This window comes from Peromyscus maniculatus, chromosome 16, assembly GCF_049852395.1.
Source record: "Peromyscus maniculatus bairdii isolate BWxNUB_F1_BW_parent chromosome 16, HU_Pman_BW_mat_3.1, whole genome shotgun sequence".
Lineage (NCBI taxonomy): Eukaryota > Metazoa > Chordata > Mammalia > Rodentia > Cricetidae > Peromyscus > Peromyscus maniculatus.
Genome location: NC_134867.1, coordinates 8517777 through 8544399, shown reverse-complemented (window position 1 = coordinate 8544399; position 26623 = coordinate 8517777). Strand labels below are relative to the sequence as shown.

The 26623-nt window shown below is 44.5% G+C and overlaps 1 protein-coding gene across 1 annotated transcript in view; it reads left to right on the top strand.

Annotated features, from left to right (window-relative positions):
• The first annotated feature begins 12921 nt into the window (after positions 1 to 12921).
• Prep (prolyl endopeptidase) overlaps positions 12922 to 26623 on the top strand; it is a 115146-nt gene continuing 101444 nt past the window's right edge. The window contains exons 1-2 of the mRNA XM_076552356.1: positions 12922 to 13109; positions 22819 to 22893. Of these exons, the coding sequence (XP_076408471.1) occupies positions 13065 to 13109; positions 22819 to 22893 (120 nt within the window). The 5' untranslated portion in view covers positions 12922 to 13064. The remainder of the gene's footprint in view (positions 13110 to 22818; positions 22894 to 26623) is intronic.

The window sequence follows — 26623 nt, the reverse complement described above, 5'->3', positions numbered from 1 at the left end:
ATCAGTGTTTATGTTAAAGGTGTTTTTTTTTTTACAATATGGTGTTTGTACTTAAAAACAATTGGTAGTGGTTAGATAAAAATTGGACATTGCCATGGTCCATGGCATATCACTGCAGATGGCAATTAATAATTCAGATGTCAACCCATCAGATGAATAATTCTCTGATGGAAGAACCCTGTTTCAAGCAAGGCTTACAAGGCCACAGACTCTGGTTGCTTCTGTCTGTAATTTCACATGTGCATTAAACACAGCTATGGAATCTCCCCATTACCATGCATTTTCATGTAATGTGTACATGTAATCTCATAATTACATCTCAATCTTATGGGCATTTATTATGTGGACTGTCTAAAGATGATTTCTTCTTAAGGTGTATAATTTTGATGAATAAAAAAATACTAGGATATTTTTCATAGCTCAGGCTGACATAGAAAAATAACAGTATTCTTAGCTACAAATAGCTTTTTACCCTATTAGCTGACTTAAGACCTCAGAGCAAATTTAAAGTAGACTAGTTGCCCCTGAAAGTGAATCTCACAAGGACAGATTACCAGATATCTGGTTGTTGAATAAAAGTCATGCATGAAGCAACTTTAGTGCCAGTTTCCTGCTTGCTAAAAGTCAGGCTGATAACATCAAGACATAACTCTCTACACAAAAATGCTACCTGCCTCCTGCCTGCTCACCAGGGAGCTTGGCTGACAGTCATTAGCAGCCATGCTGGCTGGAGCATCAGGGGTTGGAGAGATGGCTTAGTGGTTAAGAGCACTGACTGCTCTTTCAGAGGACCTGGGTTCAATTTTCAGCACCCATATAGCAGCTTACAACTGTCTGTAACTCCAGTTCCAAGGGACTCGATACCAATGGCAAACACCAATGCACATGAAATAAAAATAAATAGATAAATAAATAAATAAATAAATAAATAAATAAATAGGAATCAAACATTTTGTCTAAACTTTGCATATTTCTTTTTTTATAATTTTGTATAACATGTATGGGTACTTTGCCTGTATACATGTGTATTAACCACACATGTGCCTGAAGGGGCAGATCCCTGGGAATTGGAGTGACAGACAAATGTTCTTAACTGCTGAGTCATCTCTCTGGTCCCTTAATCTGGTGTGTGTGTGTGTGTGTGTGTGTGTGTGTGTGTGTGTGTGTGTACAATTTATTTATTTATTTAATTTTTAACAACTTCTCTGTTTACTTCTGACTTAGAGTTTCTATTGCTGTGAAGAGACACCATGACCATGACAACTCTTATAAAGGAAAACATTTAATTGGGGTTGGCTTACAGTTTCAGAGGTTTAGTCCATTATTGTCATGGTGAGAAGTATGACAGAATGCAGGCAGATGTGGTGCTGGAGGAGGAGCTGAGAGTTCTGCATCTTGATCTGCAGGCAGCAGCAGAATACTGTGTACCCTGCTGTGCGTAGCTTGAACTCATGTGAGACCTAAAGCCCACTCCCACAGGAACTCACTTCTTCCAACAAGGCCATACCTCTTAAAAGTGCCACTCCATATGGGCCACGCTTACACACGAGTCTATGGGAGCCATTCCTTCAGGTGAAAGATTTCCTGTGTCCTGCCCGGCCTGTGGTCAGGACAAATCTCTCTCACCCACAGTCCCGCAGCCACTTATAAAATAACCACTTGGAGGCTTAATATTAATTACAAGCTGTATGGACTATGGCTAAGAATTCTTGCTAGCTAGCTCTTTCATTTTTAATTAACCAGTTTTTACTATTCTATGTATTGCCATGTGGCAGTGGCATTACTAGTCTGCTGGCATGTTGCTCCTTGGGTAGCAGGCTAGCATCTCCTCTCCTCTGCCTTTTTTCTTCCTGTCTCTCTCTTGGATTTCCTTCCTGGCTATAACCTGACTCACCATAGGCCAGAAGCAGCTTCTTTATTAACCAGTCATAGCAACACATATTCACAGCATATAGAAGGACATCCCACAGCACATTCCTACTCAAGCCACAACCTTTTAACACTGAGAAATTTGTGTTTAATTTAATCCCAGCACTTGAGAGCCAGAGGCAGGTAGTTCTTTGAGTTCAATGCCAGGCTGTTCTACAGAATGAGTTCTAAGATAGCCAAGGTTACACAGAGAAAACATGTCTTGGAAAAAAGAAAGAAAGAAAGAAAGAAAGAAAGAAAGAAAGAAAGAAAGAAAGAAAGAAAGAAAGAAAGAAAAGAAAACCAAACAAAATCATTGAGAAATTAAAAGCTTTCATTTTGATGGTGTATTTGCTCCTAATGATTGTTCCACTTAATATTTGCTTTACATTTTAAGATATGATAAAGTGTTATCTTATGTGGTTGTAGCAATTCATGTTCCCATCAGCACCATGTAAAATTTGCATCTTTGGTAACTGATACTGCTTGTTTCCTATGTCCACCGAAATAGGTAGAAAATAAACTTTATTGTGGTCATAATTTGTTTTTTCCCAGTTCTCTCCTATTTTTTCTTCCCTTCCCAACCCCAGCCCCCTGTGCAGCCTTGGATGGCCTCCCACTCACAGAGACTGGCCTGCCTCTGCTTCCTAAGTGGTTGGATTAAAAGTGTGCGCCACCATGTCCAGCTTTCCCAGTTCTTATTGTGACTGCTGATCTCTGAGCGTTTGTTGACTGGGTTCCCGTTACTATAAAATGCCTGTTGGTCTCTTTTGTCTATTTCCCTTTTGGGTTGTTTTTCCATGTTTCAGCTGAAGAGCAACTGTTTTGTGTAGCAAATATTTTTCTCAGTATCTGTCCTGCTTTTTCACTTCTCCTTAAAGGCCATCTTTTCTCTTAACCCACAGAAACATTTATTCATTTTATTTAAGAAATTTTTTTATTCATTTTGTATATCAACCACAGATCCCCCTCTTATTCCTCCTCCCACTCCCCCCACCAGTCCACTTCCCCTCCTCCAAAAGGGTACGGGCTCCCATGAGGAGTCAGCAAAGCTTGGTACATTCAGTTGAGACAGGACCAAGCCCTTCCCCCCTGCATCAAGGCTGTGAAAGGTGTCCCCCCACCAAAGGTAATGGGCTTCAAAAGCCAGCTCATGCACCAGGGAGAGGTCCTGATCCTACTGCCAGGGGCCCCTCAAACACACCAAGCTACACAACCATTTCCTGTATGCAGAGGGCTTAGTCCTGTCCCAAGCAGGTTCCATAGCTGTCAGTCTAAAGTTCATGAGTTCCTATGAGCTTCGGTCAGTTTTATCTGTAAATTTCTGCATCATGATATTGACCACCCTTGCTCATATGGTCCCTCTTCCCTCTCTTCAACTGGACTCCTGCAGTTTGATCTGGTGCTTATCTGTGGCTCTCTGCATCTGCTTCCATCAGTTACTGGATGAAGGCTTTATGATGACAGTTAGGGTATTCACCAATCTGGTTAATGGGATAGGCCAGTTCAGGCACCCCCTCCACTTTTGCTAGTAGTCTAATCTGGAGTCATCTTTGTGGATTCCTGGGAAATTCTCTAGCATCAGGTTCTTTCCTAACCCCATAATGTCTCCCTCTATCAAGATATCTCTTTCATTCCTCTCCCACTCCATCCCTCCCCTAGCTCAACCATCCTGTTCCCTCATGTTCTTATCCCCCATCCCCTCCCCTCTATTGCCCCTCCTCATCCCTAGTTTACTCATGGAGATCTCATCTATTTCCCTTTCCCAGGGAGATCCATGCATCCCTCTTAGGGTCCTCCTTGTTTCCTACTTTCTCTGGAGCTGTGAGTTGTAGTCTGGTTATCCTTTGCTTTACATCTAGTGTCCACTTATGAGTGAGTACATACCATGTTTGTGTTTCTAAGTCTGGGTTATCTTACTCAGGTTGATATTTTCTAGTTCCATCCACTTGCTCACAAATTGCATGATGTCATTTTTTTTTACAGTTGAATAATATACTACATTGTGTATATGTACCACATTTTCTTTATTCATTTTTCTATTGAGGGGAATCTAAGTTGTTTCCAGGTTCTGGTTATTATGAATAATGCTGCTATGAACATGGTTGAGCAAGTGTCCTTGTGGTATGATTGTGGATCCCTTGGGTATATGCCCAAGAGAGGTATCATTGGGTCTTGTGGTAGATTGATTCACAATTTTCTGAGAAGTCACCACACCAATTTCCAGAATGGCTGTACAAGTTTGCATTCCCACAACACACAGAAATGTTTAAATGTTGTCTTTAATATTTCATGGCTCCCTTTCTTCCCCGCCCCTCGCTTCCTTGTCTTGCTTGTGTTGTTATAGAGTTTGCTTCCAGTTTACTAATTCTTTTTTTAACTTCTAGTTACGTGTTTAACCTATCCATGACTTTTTATCTTACCAATTTATTTTCCACTTCTAAAACTAAGATTTTTGTTTCCAAATCTAGCTAGTCATATTTGTTGTGCTCCTTGCAACTTACTGTTTGGGTTCTCTCTCTCTCTCTCTCTCTCTCTCTCTCTCTCTCTCTCTCTCTCTCTCTCTCTCTCTCTATTTTCTTTTCATTTTTCTTTATTAATAAATTTTCTACTCACTCCACACACCATCCACAGACCCCCCTTCCCCCTCCTCCCACCCCCAGCCCTCTCTTCCCTCTTTCTCTTGAAACATTTAATATTTAGCCATTTACATTCTAGGTTTTATTTTTCAAATATATAAAATCTTCAGGCAGCCTACATGTGCTTTTTGTCATTTTTTTAAACCTTTTTTTTAAACATTTATTTATTATTATGTATACAGTGTTCTGCCTGCAGGCCAGAAGAGGGCACCAGAGCTCATTACAGATGGTTGGGAGCCACCATGTGGTTGCTGGAAATTGAACTCAGGTCCTCTGCAAGAACAGCCAGTGCTCTTAACCGCTGAGCCACCTCTCCAGCCCCGCTTTTTGTCATTTTTTTATTTCTTATATTCATGGTAAAGGATGTTCAGGAGGATAAATAAGAACTATGTTAGATGTTTCAAACAGGCAGAAGAGACTAGAATACATTTATTACTGCTGCTACAGTTTGGGTCCATGACAAGTCCCATAAAAGACCACCAGACATGTATGCAAACAGTTACGAGCGTTTAATAAAAAAATTCCAGCATGCAGGGCTCAACCATCTGACACAGTGGCAAATGACCCCAGGCAAAGCTTCAAGGCTTCTTTTAAGCAGGATCAGAGGAATTTCAGCTGAGGTTAAGTGTACTTTGAAGTGATTAGGTATAGATCCTTTACTGGAACAGGAATCATTTTATGATTTGCTCATGACATCTGGTCAGCAACTGAGGTTGCAGTGTCGGGTCTGTTTGACTGAAAACAGCAAGAACAGTTCCTGGTTGTGGTCAGGTAAGACCCCGATTGGCCACCAGACTGGAGGTTCTTCCCAAGGGTCTGATTGAAGCCAGACATGAGTCAGCATAGGATGGTGGGGTAACATGGGGGCAGAGGTCTTAGCAAACTGGCCCCTGGAAAAAAACAAAACAAAAGAAAAAACAACTGGCCCTATTAGGGTCAGTCCTGTTATAACAGGGATGACTACTGTGTAGGAAAACCAAAGTCCACACTCTCACTGATTCCGTAAGAGCCTGTCAATCTTCCATCCCTTTGAAATTGCTCAGTTAACTGACCCACCCAGACCACTTTGGCACCAGAGAACAGCGATCTGCAGGTTCCTGCCCTTGGCAGACCTAAAAAAGAAAGAAGTGTCTCTCTTTCCTCCTTCCTCTAATCTATTTTCTTCCTTCGATAGAACCTGGCTAGAAACAAACTAACAAGGGAACTTAGGAAAGTTAATTCCCAGGCATTAGTTCCTTGCAATACAGAGACCAGAAGTGTGAAAACATTGCTGAAGGATAACAAACCCAAACCAGCAGAGATACCTTCTTTGAGAGTGGATTGAGTTATGTTTTGGTTGATTTAATCATAGAAGAGCTCTAAGATGCTTTTCTTCAAGATGGCCATTGTGACATACAACTCTGATACCATCATTGTTTGCAGAGCAATGTCTCAGGAGTGCATACAGTGGAACCACTTAGCAAAGTGCACCTAGCTTTGAATTTTCTATATGTTTTCATATGGTGTGTGTGCACTTGTGTGTGTGTGTGTGTGTGTGTGTGTGTGTGTGTGTGTGTGTGTGTGTGTGTTTCTGTTAACCTTTCCTGTCATTAGGAAACCAGTGATTTTTTTTTTTTAATTTTTTGAGACAGGGTTTCTCTGTGTAACAGTTCTCGCCATCCTGGAACTCACTTTGTAGATCAGGCTGGCCTCGAACTCACAGAGATCCGCCTGCCTCTGCCTCCCAAATGCTGAGATCAAAGGCATGGACTACCACACCTGGCCAGTGATGGTTTCTTATAGCTTTTTTACCTCATTTTCTTTCTTCTCCTGTTCCTTCATATTCTTCTATAGTTCTACTTTGTAGCCAGTAATTTTGAACTGATAGTTTTCTATTGTTGTAAGTTCTCAGTTCTTAATTTAAAACAGCAGATGAATAGATATCATTGTTTGCTGTGGGATGGTCTGTATGTCAAATTGCTCTGATTGGTCAACAAATAAAACACTGACTGGCCAGTGGCTAGGCAGGATGTATAGGTGGGACTAACAGAGAGGAGAAAAGAAAGAACAGGAAGGCAGAAGGAGTCACTACCAGCCACTGCCAGGACAAGCACCATGTAAAGATGCTGGTAAGCCACAAGCCATGTGGCAAGGTATAGATTTATGGAAATGGATTAATTTAAGCTATAAGAACAGTTAGCAAGAAGCCTGCCACGACCATACAGTTTGTAAGCAATATAAGTCTCTGTGTTTACTTGGTTGGGTCTGGGCAGCTGTGGGACTGACTGTGGGCAAGGCAGGAAAACTCTAGCTACAAATGGCACCCAACGTGTTGGCAAGAGTTTCCACCTAAAACCTAAGTAAAAAGATTCTAAAACGGAGCTATAGATAGTTCCTAGTTGTCTCTTTCAAGTTAGCGGCAGTGTGCGTGTTTGAGCTACTATCTACTTTGGCGGGTTCCTGGTGAGCTCGACCTGCAGTATGGTGGGAATGAGGCCTCTGCAAGTGGCACATTAAGTTGCGTGGTGGATTTAGCCTTTGCTAGTACAAAACAAAAAGAGGTTTCTGGGCTGCATGCTGCTTTGATAGAAGCACAGACCCACTATTTCTGAGAGTTGATGGCTCCCAGAGCTGGCAGAAAATGTACCACCACCATGTTGGGGAGCTGAGGTGGGTGGAGCCAGCAGCCACATCGCTGTTTCAGTCTTAGAATGCTGCAGTTTAAAGCAATAGGCTTAAGGTAATATAAAACATAAGCCACATAAAGATAGCTACCACACAGAGAAACTGAATTATGTTCTCTTTGATATTCGTAACTGGAAGAAAAACATTTGATTGCAAAAGCTGTTGAGTTATGCCAAAATGTATATTTTAAAAGTACCTTGACTTACAAATTTGGATGTAAGGCTATGTTGCTTTGGAAAGGAGGCTCTGCTTTTGTTCCGACAGAAAGCTAGAGGCTATGGATTTGTTCTACATTAAGACACATCAGGTTTGACCAGCCAAGACCCCCTGAACGGTCTTTGATGACACCAAGGCCCAGATGATCCAACATCCAGAACTGTTTCAAGGCAACTGGCTCAGACGATACAGCCTCACAGACTACTCCATAATCCTAAAATTTTCTTTGTATCCCCATGAGATACAGCGCCCCCCGCTCCAGCAGGAAGTAGTAAGAGAAGCTACGCCCAAATTCCCAAATATACCAAGTTGGCTTTGGAGATATGTAAAAGTTAAAACCTCCTGTTGGAACCCAAAGCTTAGGGTCTCAAGTGGGTGCCCCAAGAACCCAGACTCCAGTCCAGCTGATGCAATAGCAGGAGGATTTATTAAGCTTCTGTACAGAAGGGCTCCTCTGCTCCCAAGAGCAAGAGCCGCATCTTACTGCAGCCCCATAAGGGCTTATAAAGGAAAAATCCACAAAACCCACAAGATTACAATTCCCATACAATTTCGTTTCACAAGATCATGGTCTGATCACAGAGTGATCACAGAGGGGGTACAGTTACGTCAACAGGTACATTCTTCCCGAAACCTCAAGGAGGGGATATCAGGGCAGGAGTGGAGTTTACACAAAGGTCACAGTGGTCCTTCCTGGAACACCTGCAACTATCCCAGTCACAGTTGAGCACATCTCTTAAGAGAAATCTTTTTACATTGTTGTATGGTTGCAGGGGAGATTGAACAATGGCTAAGTCAGGTTGCCCTTGGAACTAGATTTTTAGTTTCTCACTTCCTGGTGCTTGAAGTTTCTCTTTTCCTGAGGCTTGGGGGTGTAAGCCTGAAGAGCTAGGGTCTTTCATTCCCCCATTTTCTTTTTGGCAAATTTTAATCTTAAAATTATGGTATTACATTTAGTAACTCATGGCCTGTAATGGCTATGCATAGTCCATATATAGTTAGCCATCTTGTCTCTATGCCAGGGAGTTTTCTTTTGACCCAGCATTTCAGCCTGTTTTGAACAAGGAATTGAGACGACGTATTCTCTTTTGGAACTGCTTCGAGCTGGCATTGGGGCGCCGTTGTCAGGGCCCCTCCCCCAAAAGGCTGAAAAGCTGGTCAAAGACTGGGCAGGGGGCATTTGTCAGTAGCATGTAGCTGCCTGACCCCATAGGGACAGGGAAGAATCATGTTAGCTGGGCTGGTCCACGTTAGCCTTTAGCAAGTCCAGAGCCCACAGTCATCTGGAGCAGTGGAGTCAGCAACTGAAACTTGGAGGTGTCTGCCAGCCAAGTGGAAATCTGTTGAGACAGATTTAAACTAGGAACAGAAGTGAAAATTTATGAACTTATTTAGAACCCTTAGGTCCATACCCTTAGTAATGGGAAAAGCAGTAGTCCCAAGACCAGGAGAGGAATACTTATCTGGGGCCTTTTCGTCCTCTGTGAAGTGGATCTAGGTTTTTATGACTCTTTTGATCCTTTGAGGCCTATTTATAAAATGACATAAAAGTTTTAGATACATTAGTATTATCAATCTGTACTGAACTCCATATTGTAGACAAAGCAGGTAATGGGTGTCTGTAAAACAGCAGAAATGAACTCATACCTTTGAGTCCCAACAAGAACTACAGATTTGGGCATTTTTCTTTTCTGTCCAGAAAGCCAGGTATAAGTTGGACAGAGATTTTTGGCCTGGTGAGAAGCATTTCTAGGTTTATATTTAGGCATATTTAGATGACATCTAAAACAAATCCAAAATGTTGAGCTTGTGACTGAACAGTAAGTAGTCATTGTTCTATCGTCTCATCAGGACTCCTAAATGTTAAGCTCTGAACCATAGAATAGGACAGTAATCTGAAACATATTTCATTTTAGACTCATATCTGAACTTTTATGATTTCCTCTTTAAAAAAAAAAGAAAAAGAAAAGGGGAAGTGCTGTGGGATGGTCTGTATGTCAAATTGCTCTGATTGGTCAACAAATAAAACACTGATTGGCCAGTGGCTAGGCAGGAAGTATAGGCGGGACTAACAGAGAGGAGAAAAGAAAAAACAGGAAGGCAGAAGGAGTCACTACGAGCCACGGCCAGGACAAGCAGCATGTGAAGATGCCGGTAAGCCACGAGCCACGTGGCAAGGTATAGATTTATGGAAATGGATTAACTTAAGCTGTAAGAACAGTTAGCAAGAAGCCTGCCATGGCCATACAGTTTGTAAGCAATGTAAGTCTCTGTGTTTACTTGGTTGGGTCTGAGCGGCTGTGGGACTGGCGGGTGACAAAGATTTGTCCTGACTGTGGGCAAGGCAGGAAAACTCTAGCTACAATTGTTCTCTATAAATACACCAAGTTCATTTTACATGTGGAACCATACCTGAATTCTCTCTAATAACAACAAGGAAAAGACTCTTCTCTTCCAATCACAAACACTTCTATCTTTGGAACGTTGTTAGAAATGTCATAAAGTTCCATAATCTGCTTCCTCTGCCCATATTTGTTATCTAGATTGGATTCAACCCTATGCTCTCCTTCAGTGTTTAACTGAGCATGGGCAGAGGGAGGTGAAGACCTAGACGTCCATATATTGCTCATATCCTTCAAAGACAATTGAGACTGCCTCAGAACTTTACAGTTCATAGAATGGTCAGGCTTGGGTGTCAGCATGGATGACAGGCTTCACCTGGCCTCTGTGCCCACAAGGGTTTGAAAATAAAGAAAACTATGGAAATCCTTACATTGCATAGACAGATGATCACTCCATCTGTCTATAGGCAGCATTCCTTAGGGAAATTTCACTAATTCACAGTCAGTGGTGAGTATCCTACATTCTGCCAGTTCACACAAAGGGCAGCTCTCACCTAGAAATATTGTTCTTAAATTTATGAAAGCACTGGATCCAAAATTTTTCAGATCTGTATATGGAAATACTAACTCAAAGAAAGTGAGGGAGCTGTTACTGGTTCAGTGTGGAAGAGGACCTCAGTCTTTCTAGAACCACTTTAGACTCCCAATAACTTTCAGAGTTAGAGGCACAAAAACACACGTGCATTTTCAATAATAGCTACACTGGGAAATGTCTTACACATACCTTCACATGAAGGTAGCCTGGAAGAACTGAACAACAGTGGCTAGGTTAACTTCCTACATGGAAACAACAGTCAAATTAAGGGGTGGATGATCCAAACAGTATCTGCGGCATCATTTCTAAAGGATATGAAGGGAAATCAGAAAAATGTCTTTTCTCCTGACAGAAACAGGCCTTTGAAAAAACAGACACTCCCTGTTCCAGGTGAACACAGCCAGGCCCGCTGGGGTGTGGTGAGTGGTGGGCTGGATCTTGGCGCGCTCCCCACCCTCTCCCTCTTTCATAAACTACAGTGCGTTGGTGGGAGGAGCACTTTGATAAGCAAAATGGTATTGAGCAGCAAAGACGTGCACGATCACTAGCCTGTCACTTAGGGACAACGTGTGAGGCGGTGCTAGACGCCGCCGCTGAAGGCTGCCCCCGAGGTCCTCCTGTGTCTTTACCCATCCCCACGGTAACAGAGGCACTCTGGTGTTCATTCTGGAGACAGCACCTCCACTTCTAGAATGGTTCAAATTCTTCATTGTTGATGCTCCAGGTGGACTTTAGGACCCACTCAAGAATGTAAACCTCGGGTGGCTTAGTATTTAAAGCAGCTGGGATTCCCTTTCTGCACCTGTTAAAGGGACTTTGTTACAGGATTAAAAGGGACAGCAGGATCTAGAACTTGGAGAACACGAGGGGTATGCAATCAGAGAGTGCACATTTTCAGTTTTCAAGGCGGGAGGAGCAGGGCACTTGACTGACGGAAGTGAATGATGTCTGAGGCGGCCTTCTTCCTCGGGCATGGTGATAGCTGATCTTAGTTGTCAGCTTGACACACCCGGGAAGAAGGAACAATGGAGGGGCTGTTTCTATCAGACTGGCAGGTAGACGCGTCTGCGGGGCATTTTCTTGATTCCTATTTGATGCTGGAGGGCCTGGCCCTCTGTGGGAAGTGCCATCCCTGAGCAGGTAGGCTTGGGCTGTCTAACAAAGGTAGGTAGACACGGGTGAGTCAGGTTGTCACCTCTAAGCAGAAGTAGAACTCTTTCCTCCCCGTGTTGATTCTAGTCAGTGTTTTATCACAGCAACAGGGTCCAAACAATAGGGCTGCTACTGCGGTTCCTAGGCTTTCTACCCTAAGTTGTCAAACTCAAGTTTCTGCTGCTAAGGGGTGCCCTTGTAAACTACACAGACTGCATCTCTTTTTGCCTTTTGAGGGGGAAGGCAACAGATACTTGGAAATGAATGTTAGCACCAGAGACTGAATCCTGGCTCTCTCTCCTACACCCCACTATTTGTGAAACTCTGAACAAAGGAAAGCCCCAGCTTATCTCAACTGTAAAACTGGGACAATAACGTTTTCATCTCAAAGTTTAATGAGGTATCAACTGTTACCTGGGGCTTTCTAGGTCGAGTGTCCTTGGGATAATCTTTAAGAAGCTCTCATAGATGGCAGGAGCTGGCCTGTCCGGCACCCCCTGCCGACTGGGCTCAGGAGTGCTAGCCTGCAGAGTGAGTCTTGACTGTTGGAAACCAGCAGCACGAGTTCTCCCACAGCGCAGGCTTTTTTTCTGATGGCCCCTTTCCTGCCCACGACTGGTAGCAAGGCAGGGACACACTAGGCACACGCAATACTACGAGGACCCAGGCTAACAGGCCTCTTCTGGATGGTCCACAAATCGAGGCCAGAACACAAACCATCGTCAGCCCAGGGGTAAAGAAGTACAGTTATTAAATCTTCATGGGTTTGAGGTCGGGCTGGTTATCTTGTCTCTTTCCAACACAGGAACAGTGGAGGTCAAAATACAAAACCTGGAGCAGAAAGGAGGAGCCAGGCAGGGCAAGCCGAGAACCCTAGATACCTAGCAGCCCTCCCACCGCGCTCCCTACCCAGCAGTCCGTACATCGCCAACACGCGCACATTCATTGTCCCGGCAACACCTCCAAACAACCTCGGCAACCTGGAGGCCATGCTCCGGGTGTCCTTCACCGGCTGGGGTGGAGGGTGCTTCCTTCACGATCACCGTGAAGCGTATCTGTCCCCAGGTCCACAGTGGCAGGCGAGGGAGAGCAGGCCTCGGCCAGCGGAGAGGCAAAGTTTCCCTCCCCGGCGGGCGCGGAGGGAGGGAGGGAGGGAGGAAGGGAGGGAAGGCGGGGTACGCGGGGCTGCGGGAGGCCGGTCTCCGGGCGGCGTGGCGCGGCGGCGTCGGCGTGCCCTTCCGTGCGCTCGGGCGGCGCGGGCGCGGCCGGCGAGCCTGCAGAGGGAGCTGTGCGCCCGCTCTGGCGCCCGCGCAGCGACTCCTCTCCCTCTTGCCGGCGCTTGGGCCCGCCCGCCGGGGAGGGGCTCCGGGCCTCGCCGACAGCGTCTTCCTGCTTGGCGCACAACCCCGCCGCGAGTCCTCCCGTGCGCGCCGGCCGCCAGCTGCCCGCCCGCCCGCCGGCTCGCCCGCCCGCCGTCCTCCGCCGCAGTCCGCGCCCAGCCTCGCCCGCAGCCCCCGCAACCCCCGCAGCCCGCGCCCGACTCCGGCCATGCTGTCCTTCCAGTACCCCGACGTGTACCGGGACGAGACCGCCGTGAGTACCCCGCTCGCGCCGCGCCGCCGGGCCCGCGCCTCCCGCAGCTCGGCTCCCGCAGCCCCGCGCCCCTGCGCCCCGCGCGGCTCCCCGGCCTTTGTTTGCCGAGCCGGCCGGGGTCGCGGGGCTCCTCCCAGCGCGGGACCGGCGGGCAGCCGCGGCCCACGTGCCCGAGCCTGCGGTCAGCGCCGCCCGGCCCCTAGGGCAGGCGCCCGGCAGGCATGGGCTCCTGGGGCCGGTGGGGACACGGAATGTACCCGTGCCTCTAAGTCGAGGAGCCTTCTGGCTTAAATATGGTGGTAGGGGAAAGTGTATGCTGGGGTGTGTGCGCGTGGGAAATGATGTAAGATTTTAAAACAAAAGCAAACTTTGAGAACTTGGAATTTGCAAGTCCTTAAGAGTGGAAGCTCATTCATTCCGCTTTAAGGCTGCCCTGCCCTGAGTCGGGGGCTGGGCGTTGGTTGCTGGAGTTGCAGATGAGGAGACGTAGTTGTGGGAAAGGAGCAGGGGGCCCCGGTGAGCTGAGGTCATCCAAGTTTGCTTAAGAAAGGAAGTTAAGTCAGGCGAGGCCTTTTACAAAGTAAGTTTTGCCCAGTGGGAGTAACTGTTTACCTAAGCTGCAGGTGAACTTCAGACACAGTGAAATTCAGAATTCTGGGCAAACGTGTGTGTGTGTGTGTGTGTGTGTGTGTGTGTGTGTGTGTGTGTGTGTGTGTGTGTGTAAATTAGTTTGGCATTGAAGAGGTGGATTAAATCCAAACATGATGGCCCTGATTTCTGGGCTCATAGGCCAATTTGTCAAGTTACTTAAAATAGAATCATAGTAAAAATATTTTTGTATAATACAGTTGTCTTTTTTTTTCTGTTTACGTTTATCCGGTTTATGCCAGAACGTGTACTCTGAAGCACACTGAGGTAAAGGCTTGTGTGATAGCCCATCTCATTTTCAAATGAACTTCAGATATCGGCTGCAGTGTTTCTTTTACCAGTGACCATCTGGTAACCATGTCTCTTGGCCTGTTCAGCTGCTTGCTTATTGAATTTGTCCTAACCATTCTCCAAACCCTCTTCCCACAGGGAAGGGCTGCTTGTGTTGTGTACAGGAGTGGAATGGTCCTGCTGGAATGAGGAAGGGGAATGTTGTTCTGGTGGTGTCCCTCACTTCTGAGCAAATCTCTGACTGTTACAGACCTCCTTTCTCCCACATGGACTTCAGACTTGCCATTCAGATGGCCTGGCTCTGCAGTGGGTCACGGAGAAAGATGGGGAACTGTGTTGACTGAATCTTGAGAGCCCTTTGGTTTTCAATTAGCATTATATACATCTAATACATTATCATTAATGTGCATTACATGTATATATAGACACTACCATATTGTGACTGATAGTCTTAGGGTTTTTCTTGTTTTTTTTTTGAACCTTGGAGTGGGTTGAGGGTAGTATTGGTTCTTGCTTAATGTTTCCCTACTCCAGTCTGTACCAATCTTGTAGTTTATCTAAGTTTAACAGTTCCTGCAAGGGCCAAATAGGGATTGTATGACATGTTCTAAGGGTTTACACACAACTATAAAGAGGTTATTTAAAATATGCTCTAGAACCTTCTCACCAAGGCCTTGGTGCAGGAGTAGCAGCCAGGGGCAGCCTGTGGCTTTCATGGCTTAGTCATGTTGGCCTGGTAACCTCCATGGGTGGCATTTCCCTGCAGCGGGGTTGTAACACCAACTCCTAGGCTTGACTTCATGCATTTGCTCCAGTGTAGCATTTGGAGAGTGGGTTTGGTCCCTAGAACACATGCTGGAGACTTCTGTAGTTCTTTGTCTCACTTGAGCATCTCTCAGCCAAGCTTGTTAGTTCCTGGTAAATGTGGAGTTGGAGCATGAAGCCCATGTGTGGACTTGGCCCTTCTCGTGGAACACCATCATCCCTTGTGTGCCATTGCTGCTTATTTAACAGGTCAGGAACTGCAGGGCTCTCACAGGACACCCGAGCCCTGTAGAGGGTGTTAGGTGAGTATAGAACACAGAGAAGGACGGGGCTAAAAGGAAATCATTTTCAATTTGAACTTGAGAGCTGACTGGCTAAGGGAGAAAGGACGTACTTGAGCCTGAGATTAAAGTAAAGCCATAGTTGTGCAAGTCTGAACAGCTGTGAAATTGTGTTTACCTAGAGGCTAGCAGGAAGACCCTCAGGACCACACCACCCATGGAAAGTCAGGCTTGGGGGCAGCTGCAAAGAGAAGCAGACCCAGTGCAGTGACCACAGCATCAAGCAGTGCAGTGTCTTACCAGGGCTCTCACAGCTCCTTGGGGAGGGAGGTGAAGGATGGCTTCCAGGCTTAGATCATGATGAATTCCATGTATGTAACTTCTGTTCAAGGGGTGTGGTTGTGAGACCACTCTGTAGGGCATGGTCTTATAAAGGGGTGGGGGCAATAACGAAGAGGCAGAACAGAAATATCCAGGAGTAAAGCTTTCTTTTCTGTCAGAGAAAGCATCTCTGAGAAAAGCTTTGTTTCAGCTGACTCCCTGAAATGAGGGAGTGTAGCCCTGAGGGGTGATTGCCTCTGGCATAAGCTCTGTCCTTGAGCACCCAGACAAGCAAACACAACCCACTGGGGGACTCTGGGCCAGGTGAAAAGCCTGATGAGGCAAAACGCCTGTCCTAATGGGAGTTTAGAAATGACAAAAGCCTCCCTTGTTAGATTTTCAGTCTGTACGCAAACCACACAGACCCCGAAAACAGAAACAGACAAAAACCCCTACCTTCAGTAGCAGGGAAAGCTGCCACTGTAGTGTCGGAAACTGTTTCTGGGGTAGCGGGATAAACTGAGATCAAACTGGGAACTGTCTGGGAGAAAGACTCTGAAGAAACAGAAGGGACAGATACCTCCCCAGAAAATGCATGACCTGAAAAAGCTGCTAGAATTTGAGGCAGATTCGGGGGCAGAAAAAAAGCCCCTACCTCCAAAGGCAGCTAGCAGAGGTACAGAGCTGCAGACAGATAGCTGAAGCTCTGCATCTGGCGGGGAAGGGACAAGCAAAATGAGAATAAGATCAGTGGGAGAAAATCTCTGAAGGAGCTATGGAAAAGCTGTTGTAAATGATCTTGTTTTTCACTGACTGGCTAAAACAAACACACACTCCGAGGAAAGTTGCTATGAGAAATGCCAGCCTCAATGCACGCTAATGAGGCAGGTTCAATTTGGATTCGGGGGTCAGTGTCTGATGAAGGAGAGACACCTGTTAAAGCCAGTTGAGGAGAGAATAGAAATCTCCCAACGTGCCATAGCTGAAAATGTAAAATGCTTGTTCAAATCTCCCATTGCAAAAGCAAAAAACTTCGTTCAAACCTCCCGGGCAAGAATTTGTAAGCAAGTCTGGTAAAAGAGAACCAGTTGACTCTCAGACCCAAAAAGAACTATGGGAAATGATATAAGGAAAATGATATAAGGGACTGATATTATTATGGACTGATATAAGGGAAATGCATTCTGGGAAAGGTAGTTTTTCCGTTAAAGATGGCAACATTGCCCTGAAACACTTGTCAGCTCAAAAATACGTTCATGGTAAACTTAAAATACAGCTTTTAAAAGAATAAGGAGGAAAATCATCTAAGAGTTTAAGTGTCAGTTCCAATGAAAAATTGAAAGGATATGGAACTAGGTGCTTCGCGGTTTGGGGCTCTGTTGGTAAAATGCCTTATTTACCCTAATAGCTGTGCAAAGTTTCTATGGTAGTTGGATGACAAAAAGCTACCTATAAGAGCAAACAAGCCACTTTAAAATCCTTAAAACAAGGGAAAGCAGTTTATACACTGAACATTGTCTTAGATATGAAGAAACTTATGTTGAAATTAAAAAAGTTCTTTACCTTTTGAACAAACTGCCTGCAATGAGTAATTTCTTTGCAAATCTAATAAGGATACAAGGAAACAGGCATTCAGAAAAGAAATGACTGCTTTATAGATGGGAAACAAACTTCAGAAAATCTAGCTGTCTTACAAAAGAGTTGCTTCACCTGAAAGTTCCTTATAAGAAATCAATGCTAAATATTACAGCTGCTAATAACATCAGGTGTTAATGAAGTGAAAATACTAAGTCCTGAAAATGTCTTTTCTCAAAATAAGCTAATGAAAGATACGTTTCATGAAAGAACTTCTATGTTCTTGACTCCTTTGAATAGTAACAGTTTTGGTGAAAATATTGGAACTAACAACAATCAAGTCAAAATGTTTCAACAAATTCAAGACGCTATTCCACAAAAGAAAGCTGCTATGTTTTGTGGGCCATATTAGAGCTCACTTCAATCTTCCTGGTCCTTTAGCTGAGGGCAATGAGAAATGGAAAGATCCCTGCTCAGGATTATAGAAGGGTCCCGATCCTGTGTAAATATGGGGTCGAAGACATGTTTGTGTTTTTTCACAAGAGGAGAATGTAGCTAGAGTTTTCCTGCCTTGCCCACAGTCAGGACAAATCTCTGTCACCCGCCAGTCCCACAGCCGCTCAGACCCAACCAAGTAAACACAGAGACTTATATTGCTTATAAACTGTATGGCCGTGGCAGGCTTCTTGCTAACTGTTCTTACAGCTTAAATTAATCCATCTTTTATAAATCTATACCTTGCCACGTGGCTGGTGGCTTACCGGTGTCTTTACATGCTGCTTGTCCGGGCGGTGGCTGCAGTGTCTCTCTACCTCAGCCTTCCGCTTTCCAGAATTCTCTCTCCTTGTCCCACCTACTTCCTGCCTGGCTACTGGCCAATCAGTGTTTGATTTATTGACCAATCAGAGCAATTTGACATACAGACCATCCCACAGCAGGAGAATGAAGCTCTGTGGTTACCGGAGCGTCTGGTGAGCGTGGAACTAAGGAAGGTCAGCTCCAATGACGTTCCTATAAAGGAACCAGAATGAAAGTGGCTCGATTAGTGTTTCTGAGGTTTTGTCACTGGTTAATGCAAACAGTGAGCAAACAGAGTTCAGAGCTGTGCCGATTTTGGTTTTACTAGTTCCTTTAGAAAAATACTTTATATCACCTAATAGCTGTGCAGTATTTGGCGAAGAGCTTTACAGAAGCTAAATACGGTAATTTCACCCTCAGCGTGAAGTGAAGTTTTTCAGTAGAGCAAACCAAAAGGACTGCTGTAATAGAAACATTTGTCTGAATTGAAGCACTTAGGGGAGCTACTATGAATTTGGGTGAAGGGACAGCCTCTAGTTAAAAACTGTCTACCGCTGACAGTGCATCTCTGCCGGTCTGGAACGGCTGAGAGAACTGGCAACTTTGGAGTGTGGCGTCATCCTGGGAAGGTTATAGTCCCCTAGCAACAACTATCACAATTCTATAACAACACTCACTAAATCCCAGTATTGTATAGCAAAGCTGACTATAAATTCTAAACTTTAGAAATGATATGTGTACTTCCTGTCTAGTTAAGAGAATCTTTCTAATAGAGATAGTGATAATAATTAAGAGTAAGAAATAGAAAAAGATGAAAATAAGATATGTGAGTTTGTAAAAATTCTCTTGTTAGATTTCTGTGTTAAGAAATCTTTAGGTGTTTGCTAAGTTAAATATATGCTAATGGCGGGGCTGGAGAGATGGCTCAGAGGTTAAGAGCACCGACTGTTCTTCCAGAGGTCCTGAGTTCAATTCCCAGCAACCACATGGTGGCTCACAACCACCTGTAATAAAATCTGGCACCCTCTTCTGTATACATAATAAATAAATAAATCTAAAAAAAAAAAAATATATGCTAATGGTAGCCCTATATAAGCTTGTAAGATAGATCTATAGAGTTCCTTTAAGAATATAAGCTTGCAAGAAGTATCTAAGTAAAGATGCTAGTTGTAAATGTAACTTTAAATAAGAATAAGATGGAATGAATATAAGTATATATGTAACTTTAAATAAGAATAAGGTGGAATGAATATAAGTATATAGGTAGTAAGAAATATAATTGCTAAAGTAGTTCTATAGTTTTCTTAAGGAGTATAAATAAGTAGATGTTAATACATTGTATGTGAGTTTGTAAAAACGTGTAAATGTTGAATGTGAGTCTAAATGCTTTGAAAGGCAAAATATGTTATATGTGAGTTTGTAAAAAAAAGTGTAAATGTTAAGTGTGAATCTATGCTTAATGTATATGGTGAAAAAACCTGAGACATAGAAGTTAGTGTCCTAGCAGACGGCAAAGCAGGCAGTCTGAGCGGTTTTCAAAAGTTCCAGAAGCAGCTAAGAAGCTAAGAATGGCAGACACCAGAACCAGCACAAGGCATCCACAGCTGAGATCTGTGGAAAATCGATACAACACAGAAAAACCTGAGCTAACATAAAAAACGGTGTGGTTTAGAACACTACTGTACCTAAAAAGGTCTCTGGCTTAAGAATAAAAGTTCAGAGATGCTTGTTTGAACAAAAATTTTTAACTGCAAAAAGTTTTGGTTGAAAAACGTCTCTTCATATTTGGAAGTGAAAGCCTGATACCAGAATTTATTTCTTGTTTGAACTTTTTGAACTTAAAATGAGACAAAATTACAAAAAGATTTTGGTTATGGATTTCTCATATTTGGAAGGCTAGTACCAGAATTTATCATTTGAATTTTAAGACTTAAGAAATGAAATAAACAATAGAGATTTCATTGCAGTGGGACAATTTTGAGTTGACTTATAGTAATGACCTAGAAACTGTTTTCTGGAATTGGGTTAAAAATGGAACTGTTTAAATGAAGAAATTTATTGTTTCTACCTTGACTCAAGATGCAGTTTTGTGTATGCATATATGCTGGTGATTCATGTATTCTGTGTTAAAAATGCAATTGTTTTGTGGAACTGTTTATGTAAAAATGGAATTACTTATGGTACTGGTTTTGTGTTACAAATGGAACTGTTTAAACGGAAAAGTTTGGGTTTTCTAACTAGGCTTGAGATTTTGTTTTAAAAATTATAAAGAAAAGGAGGAGTTATGAGTGAATTAAGGTTGAATTATGTTTGTAAAAATTATGTTTAACCTATTGATATTAATACACCCTGGTTTTGTGGAGTTAAGGAAATATTTAAGTTTGATGTGAATACATCGAAGTTTTTCCTATGTTCTGTTAGCAAGAAAATTCAAATGATTAAGAGTTAAAGTTGTAAGACGGAGAAAATTGTTAACTATATATAGCACCATATATGCTAATTCAAATGGTTCTGTTAAGAGTTTGCTTTGAGTTGTAAGATTGGGAGAATTGTGACTATGTATAGCAATATTAATGTTAACCTGTTAATGGTAATGATGAAGCTAAGGGATTCTTTAAGTTTGTAGTCGCCTTAAGAGTTTTTGGTTTAGAAAGGGCTTGAGGCAGCTAAGACTGCTGTAGTCACCTTGGACCTAATTCAAAAGAGAAATGCCATCTATATCATCCTCTACTCCCATACTGGGAGGTGTAACAGCTATGGAGATTGCAGAAAGCCATTAATAGTTATTTTTTTATATATTAAGAAGGGGGGACCTGTGGGAGCCTGTTTTCGGTTTCCTCGTGGCTTTACCCAACAGGTCCGCATAGAGGATGATCAGGACCACGGGCCTGAGTGCAGGTGTCTGAGATGGTCTGCACTTGGCTGTGCTGGGGGAGGAGGTCTTTTGCTCCACCCCTTGGCGTCTCTATAAAAACCCTGAGGCAGAGACAGTCAGGGCCTGTTGGAAAAGGTTCCAGGCCTTCTCAAGGCTATCCTGTATTTTCTGTCTGTTTATCTCGGCAGTATTCTCCGAAATAAATCCTTCTATCTAATATTTCCTGCTGCTCACACTCAAGAAAACTCTGGGGAGCTGTGGGGTTGGTGGGTAAACGCCCCACACACGGTAAACCATTTGACCTTTCTTCTTATTAACCTCTCTGAATTGTGTTTTGCAATCTGTAACCTGGAATTATCAACAACTTTTTATATAGCAAAGTCGTGAATGGTCAATGAATGCTCAATAAATACCACAGCAACACTTTGCCTCATGGTGGACTGCTATGACTACGTTACTAACTTTTCTACATTCTTATGAAAAGCAAATTGGAGGGTATGCCCAAGACCATTTTTAAAGTGGTCTGCACTCCAGGCTGGCCGACTGGTTTGGTCACAGCCCTGACTGAATGTGGATGGTTGTAGGCATATTGCTCAATCCTGTGCCTGCCAGAGCTCCTCAGAGGACTTTAAAACTATTATTTCTGTATTGACAACAGAGAGAAAGTTTTTACTATAAACCTATTATATAACCACTCAAGGTATCAAATGCAAAAGATTTGTAGATGAGATCTTAAAATGCTTTCATTGAGTGGCTTTCAGCCAAAATTGAGTGATAAGGTGGAAAATCGGTTTTTATGAAGACCCTTGAGGAGCGGGTTTAGTCTGTTTTTGGGTCTCTTGTGCTGGTCTGTCTGTTGTATAATGAAACTCCTTCCAGACCTTCCTCTGCTCACCCAGCCTTTTCTGTCCATCCTCCATTTCTCTCAGGTGGCTCCAGATAGGGAGAAATGCCGACAGGCAGGGGTGTAGGCAGGAGACACTGGGCTTGGAGGAGCACTAGAAAGAACGTTCAGGTGCTCTTTCCGGGAGGAGAGTTTGCCTTCCTTGGGGAATAGCCCCAGCCTTCTGGTTCTGTGGTGTAAAGCAAGGAGACAAGTTAAAAATTCATCATGGTAGAGGTGACGGTCCCACACACCCCAGTGCAAGAAGCCTTGCCCAGAGTGTTAGGGTCACCCACAGACCAGACTGGAGGAACTGACAGTAGGCGTTAGTTAATAGGATTCATCATGACCCTTTGAAGTAGAGAGATTGTATAGTGCATTTTCCTTTTGGATTGTGTCTTCAGGCATGATCACATAGAGAGTGGTGAGGAGCAAGCCTGTTTATGCCTTCCAGCCCCTTCCCTGGTCCTTGGGGCCAGGCCTTGGACTTTGTGCTGTTAGAAGCATCTTAGTCGAGAGTTCCAGAGGCTCCCCCCACCCCAGGCTCCGTCAACATGGAACAATTTCATTTCTGCAAGTATCTAAGTGGTGATGGCATTTGTGCTGTGGTGTGTGTGTGTGTGTGTGTGTGTGTGTGTGTGTGTGTGTGTAGTGGCATTTGTGCTGTGTGTAAGTGACAAAAGATGATCTCATAACAGTTCAAAAGAGACTGTGGTTTGAGCATGCCCCATGGTGTGTAGGCCAGCTTCTGTAGCTGGCAGCAGAACCAGGGTATGAATTAGAAACTTTTACTAGTTCAGACCCAAAGCAAAACTGATCGTATGCCATGTTATAGGGAGCTGATTTCATTAGCCAAGGCCAGTGTGAACAGGAGCCTAAGCGCGTGTGTGCTGACGTGTGTGCTGACTCCCAGGTGCGTCCTCCGTGTGTGCCCAGGGCATTGTGTTCTTCTGTGCTTCACCCCAGCAACACAGTTGTGAGTTTCTCTAGCCCAGCAGCCCGCCATGCTGTTCAATGTTGTACAGATGGAGCCGGTTCCTATTCAGACTTTGATCTTTTTTTCCTGCTAAAACATTCTTTTCACAAAGAGTGGCTTGACACCTTTGAGAAGCTGCCAACTTTGATTCGTGTGGTGATTTGGGCAGACATGTTGCCAGGGAGCCAGCTAGTGTCCTTGTCTGGCCCTTTCGCATTTCTCCACACACAGAATATATATTCTTTAACTGGGCTTGGGCACTGCTTACTCAAGACCTCTCATTTTGTCTTTTGCAGGTACAGGATTATCATGGACATAAAATCTGTGATCCTTATGCTTGGCTTGAAGACCCAGACAGTGAGCAGACAAAGGTAATTTTGGCTTATAGTAGGAGATAAGCAACCTTAGTGACCAGCACTCACCTGCAGATGTCTGTAGTGAGAGCTTTCCCTTCCTGTGTCTCCCTGTGTTTCTGCCTTGGGACATGGTGTGTACCTGTGGGCACCCCAATTTTTTGTCAAATGTTTTGTGAAGGGGAAGAAGGAGAAAACACATTCGGTCCCCAGAGTGAATAAGTGTTAAGTAAATGTGGCTTGGCCTGACACTTGGTGCATAATGTATTTGGAGTGAAAATATTAAAAGGAAGGGAAGGAAACAGATTGTACTAGAGAAAATAATGGTATAAAGGAAAAATGACTTAACCTACCTTGGGGTAGGGCAAAGAAATAAAGATCCTACATATTAGACAAACACTAGTTTTGATAATTCAGTTTAACACAACAAAGAAAAAAACTTAAATTGTAAATAGAAGAGTATTAGGTTTTGTTAAAGTCAGGGCAGAGGGAAAACTATAAGAACATAAAACTTTGTTTTGGAGAAACATTTCAAGGGTTCAGCTGAAGTCTCGTTTTGTTAATGAAGTTCTGATGCTGTGAGCTGTGGAGATTGCTCCTTTGTACTGTGAAACTTGTCAGTTGTGTGTGCACGCGCTACATGGTTAGGTTTCCTTGGGAAGGACTACTGTGCCTCAGTTTCATCTTTTTGTTTTTGAGACAAGGTTTCTCTTTGTAGCCCTGGCTCTTGAACTCGTTCTGTAGACCAGGCTGGCCTTGAACTTAGGGATCCTCCTGTCTTCCTCCAGAGCACTGGGATTAAAGGTATGTGCTACCACACCTGGCTCTCAAATTCGTCTTAAGTTCCTCACCTCTTTGAGGCGTAGCCACACATACTACTTTGTACATGAGAATGTGTATACTGGGGCTGGGGAAATGGCTCAGAAGTGTTTGCCACACGAGCCTGAGGACCTGAGTTCAGATCACCCACACTCAAAGAAAGTTGGGTGTACCTGTAATCCCAGAGCTGGGGAGGTAGAGACGTGAGGATCCTGGGGTTTTCTGGTCAGCCAGTCCAACAGAATCAGTAGATTTCTGGCCTCCATATGCACCCAGCCCCCATCTGCACATACAGAAACACGCGTACAGAACACGAAGAACACGCATGCGTATACTGTGTCTAGTATGCTCGTTGTCCTGGCTAGTCTTTGTCAACTTGACATATGCTGGTCACCTGGGAAGAGGGAACTTCAGCTAGGGCATTGCCTCCATCATATTGGCCCATTTTTCTGGACAGTTGTTGATATGGGAGGGCTCAGCCTGCCTGCCGTGGTTGGTACCACCCTTAAGTAGGTGGGCCTGGGCTGTACAAGAAAGATGGTGGAGCACGCCAGTAACCAGTGTCCTGCATGGTGTGAGCTGCAGTTCCTGCCTCCAGGTACCTGGCTGGAGCTCCTGCCCGTTTCCGGCCGTGATGGTCCGAACAATCTGCAAGCCAGATTAAACCCGCTCCTTCCCCAAGCTGCTTTTCTTCATAGTGTTTATCTCAGCAACAAAAAGCCAGCTAGGAAATATTCACCATTTCACAAAGAAAAAAAAATTTTTTAATTTTTGATTGAAAAGGAAAAAAAAGTGACATGCTGTCCAGGCATGTCGTTTTCAGGCCAGTCTCCATATCCTGTATCTGTGTCTCATGGGCCCTCAGCACCGTGACATCAGTGTTCCATGAAAAACTGAATCCAGATTTGCAAATCTGCTTACATTCTCTGGAAAGCACCAGCTAGTGGGATTGGGCTCTCCCTGCTCCAGCAGGGAAGAACTGGAGTAGACTCCTAGGACGTGAGACATGGCGGAGGAGGAGATAGCTCTGGCCGGAGTTAATGTTTCTCCTAAGGGTTTCCGGCACATCTCTGGAAAACTGCCCCCAGTGAAGTGAGGATTCCTTTGCCTGACGCATCTGCTCTAACCTGGGTTACTTCAGCCTCTGATGCTGGTTGTCCAGGTCACTTAGCAATTTCAGATGACCAGATGCACCTGGTGTGTTTGCTTGGCTGTTCCTCTGCTCCTAATGACTAGTCCTGTGGATAATAAACCACTTATTAGTAGGTGCCAAGCTTCCAGTTAATAGATGAAATTTCGCTAATTAGTGATGCAGGCAACCTTTGATGGATGCTAATAACGCATTATTATTTTCATGGTTAAGATTTATCGTATGCTTACTGTGTGTCTGACAGTTTACTGAGAGCATTGCCTACCCTAGCATGTTTGATTTTTGAACTCTGAAATAGATCTTTCCCCCCACATTTTACAGAAATTGAAGTACTAAGTGTGAAGTAAGTAACCTGCCAAGGTCACCTTCTGGTGTATTTCCAGGAGTGGAACCCAGCAGCAGAGTTGATTATCAAAAATTAAAATAAAAATAAAAATGGAAGCCAGGTGGTGGCGCACACCTTTTAATCCCAGGACATGGGAGGCAGAGGCAGGAGGATCTCTGTGAGTTCAAGTCCAGCCTGGTCTATCTACAGAATGAGTTCCAGGATAGCCAGGGCTACACAGAGAAACCCTGTCTTGAAAAACTAAAACTAAAATAAACAAGTATCAATAAGTAAAAGACCCACCACGCTGTTGGGTTGTGTGAGCCTCGGGGATGCTGGCTGTAGGTCTGTGTCTGTGAAGCGCTTATCAGCCTCCTCTCACGGTCTGCACACACGGCAGCTACAGCTATGCCTGCTCGCCGTTCAATTTTTGTTTTCAGATTAAAAGGAAAACCGCGATAGAGCATGTTTTCTTTCTTGGGGTGAGTGGGAGGGGTTATAGGAGATGGGTCACAGGGTTGTGTGTGTGTCTGTCTGTCTGTCTGTCGGCCTGTCTGTCTGTCTCACTGAACCTAATATTCACTGGTTTGGTTAGATTGCTTGGCCAGCACACCCCAAGCATCCTCCCCTCTCTGCCTCCTTAGCACCGGGATTTGGGGTGACAGGGCACGCCACCTCACCCAGCCTTTTATGTGGGAGCTGGGGATCTGAACTCAGATACTCACGCGTGTGCGGCAAGTACTTTACCCACTGAGCCGGCTCCCCGGCCCTCAAAACCGGGGTCCCTTGTCCACCGAGCAGATGGTGAGCCACCGCGCTGCCGCGTTCTCAGCCCCTCTGTGCGTTTTAGAAAAGCAGCAGGAGCGTTTTCCGCTGGCCGTCACTGGCAGCTCCACAGAGGTGTGTCAGCCACACTTGGGGGCGAGAGGAGAGTGTTTACACAGCTGGTACAGAACAGCAGTGAAAACCGACTCGTTACATTTTCACCAGTCAGAAACGAGAAAGGCTTGCAGCTGCTTTGTACTGGGTTCTGAGATAGTCTGCCATTCAGCCTACTGTTTAGTACAGGTTGTCTGACTCCGACTGTGCTGGCCACTTAGGCTGTGCCTTTATAAAAGAGTATCTGCAGACATATATATAACTTGGAAAACTCTCCAACAGGGATGGGTGACACCTTTCGAGGTGTCACTGTTGAGGACCCGTTTTACAGCAGACGCTCCCAACTGTAGATCACGCACAACTAAGTGCACAGTCTGAAGCAGAGCCTGGGAGGGAGACCTGCCTGGGCTTCTGGGAGGCCCCACGTGGCCTGCTGACCGTGAGCCCCCCTGATCTGAGGGCAGATGGCCCTGGAGAGGAGACAGGCACCTACCCTGGGGTTGTAATGTTAGCAGGTCTGAGACTTTGGGGCCCGGCAAGAATCAGCTACGTCTTGGGGGAGAGGGCCGTGGGAC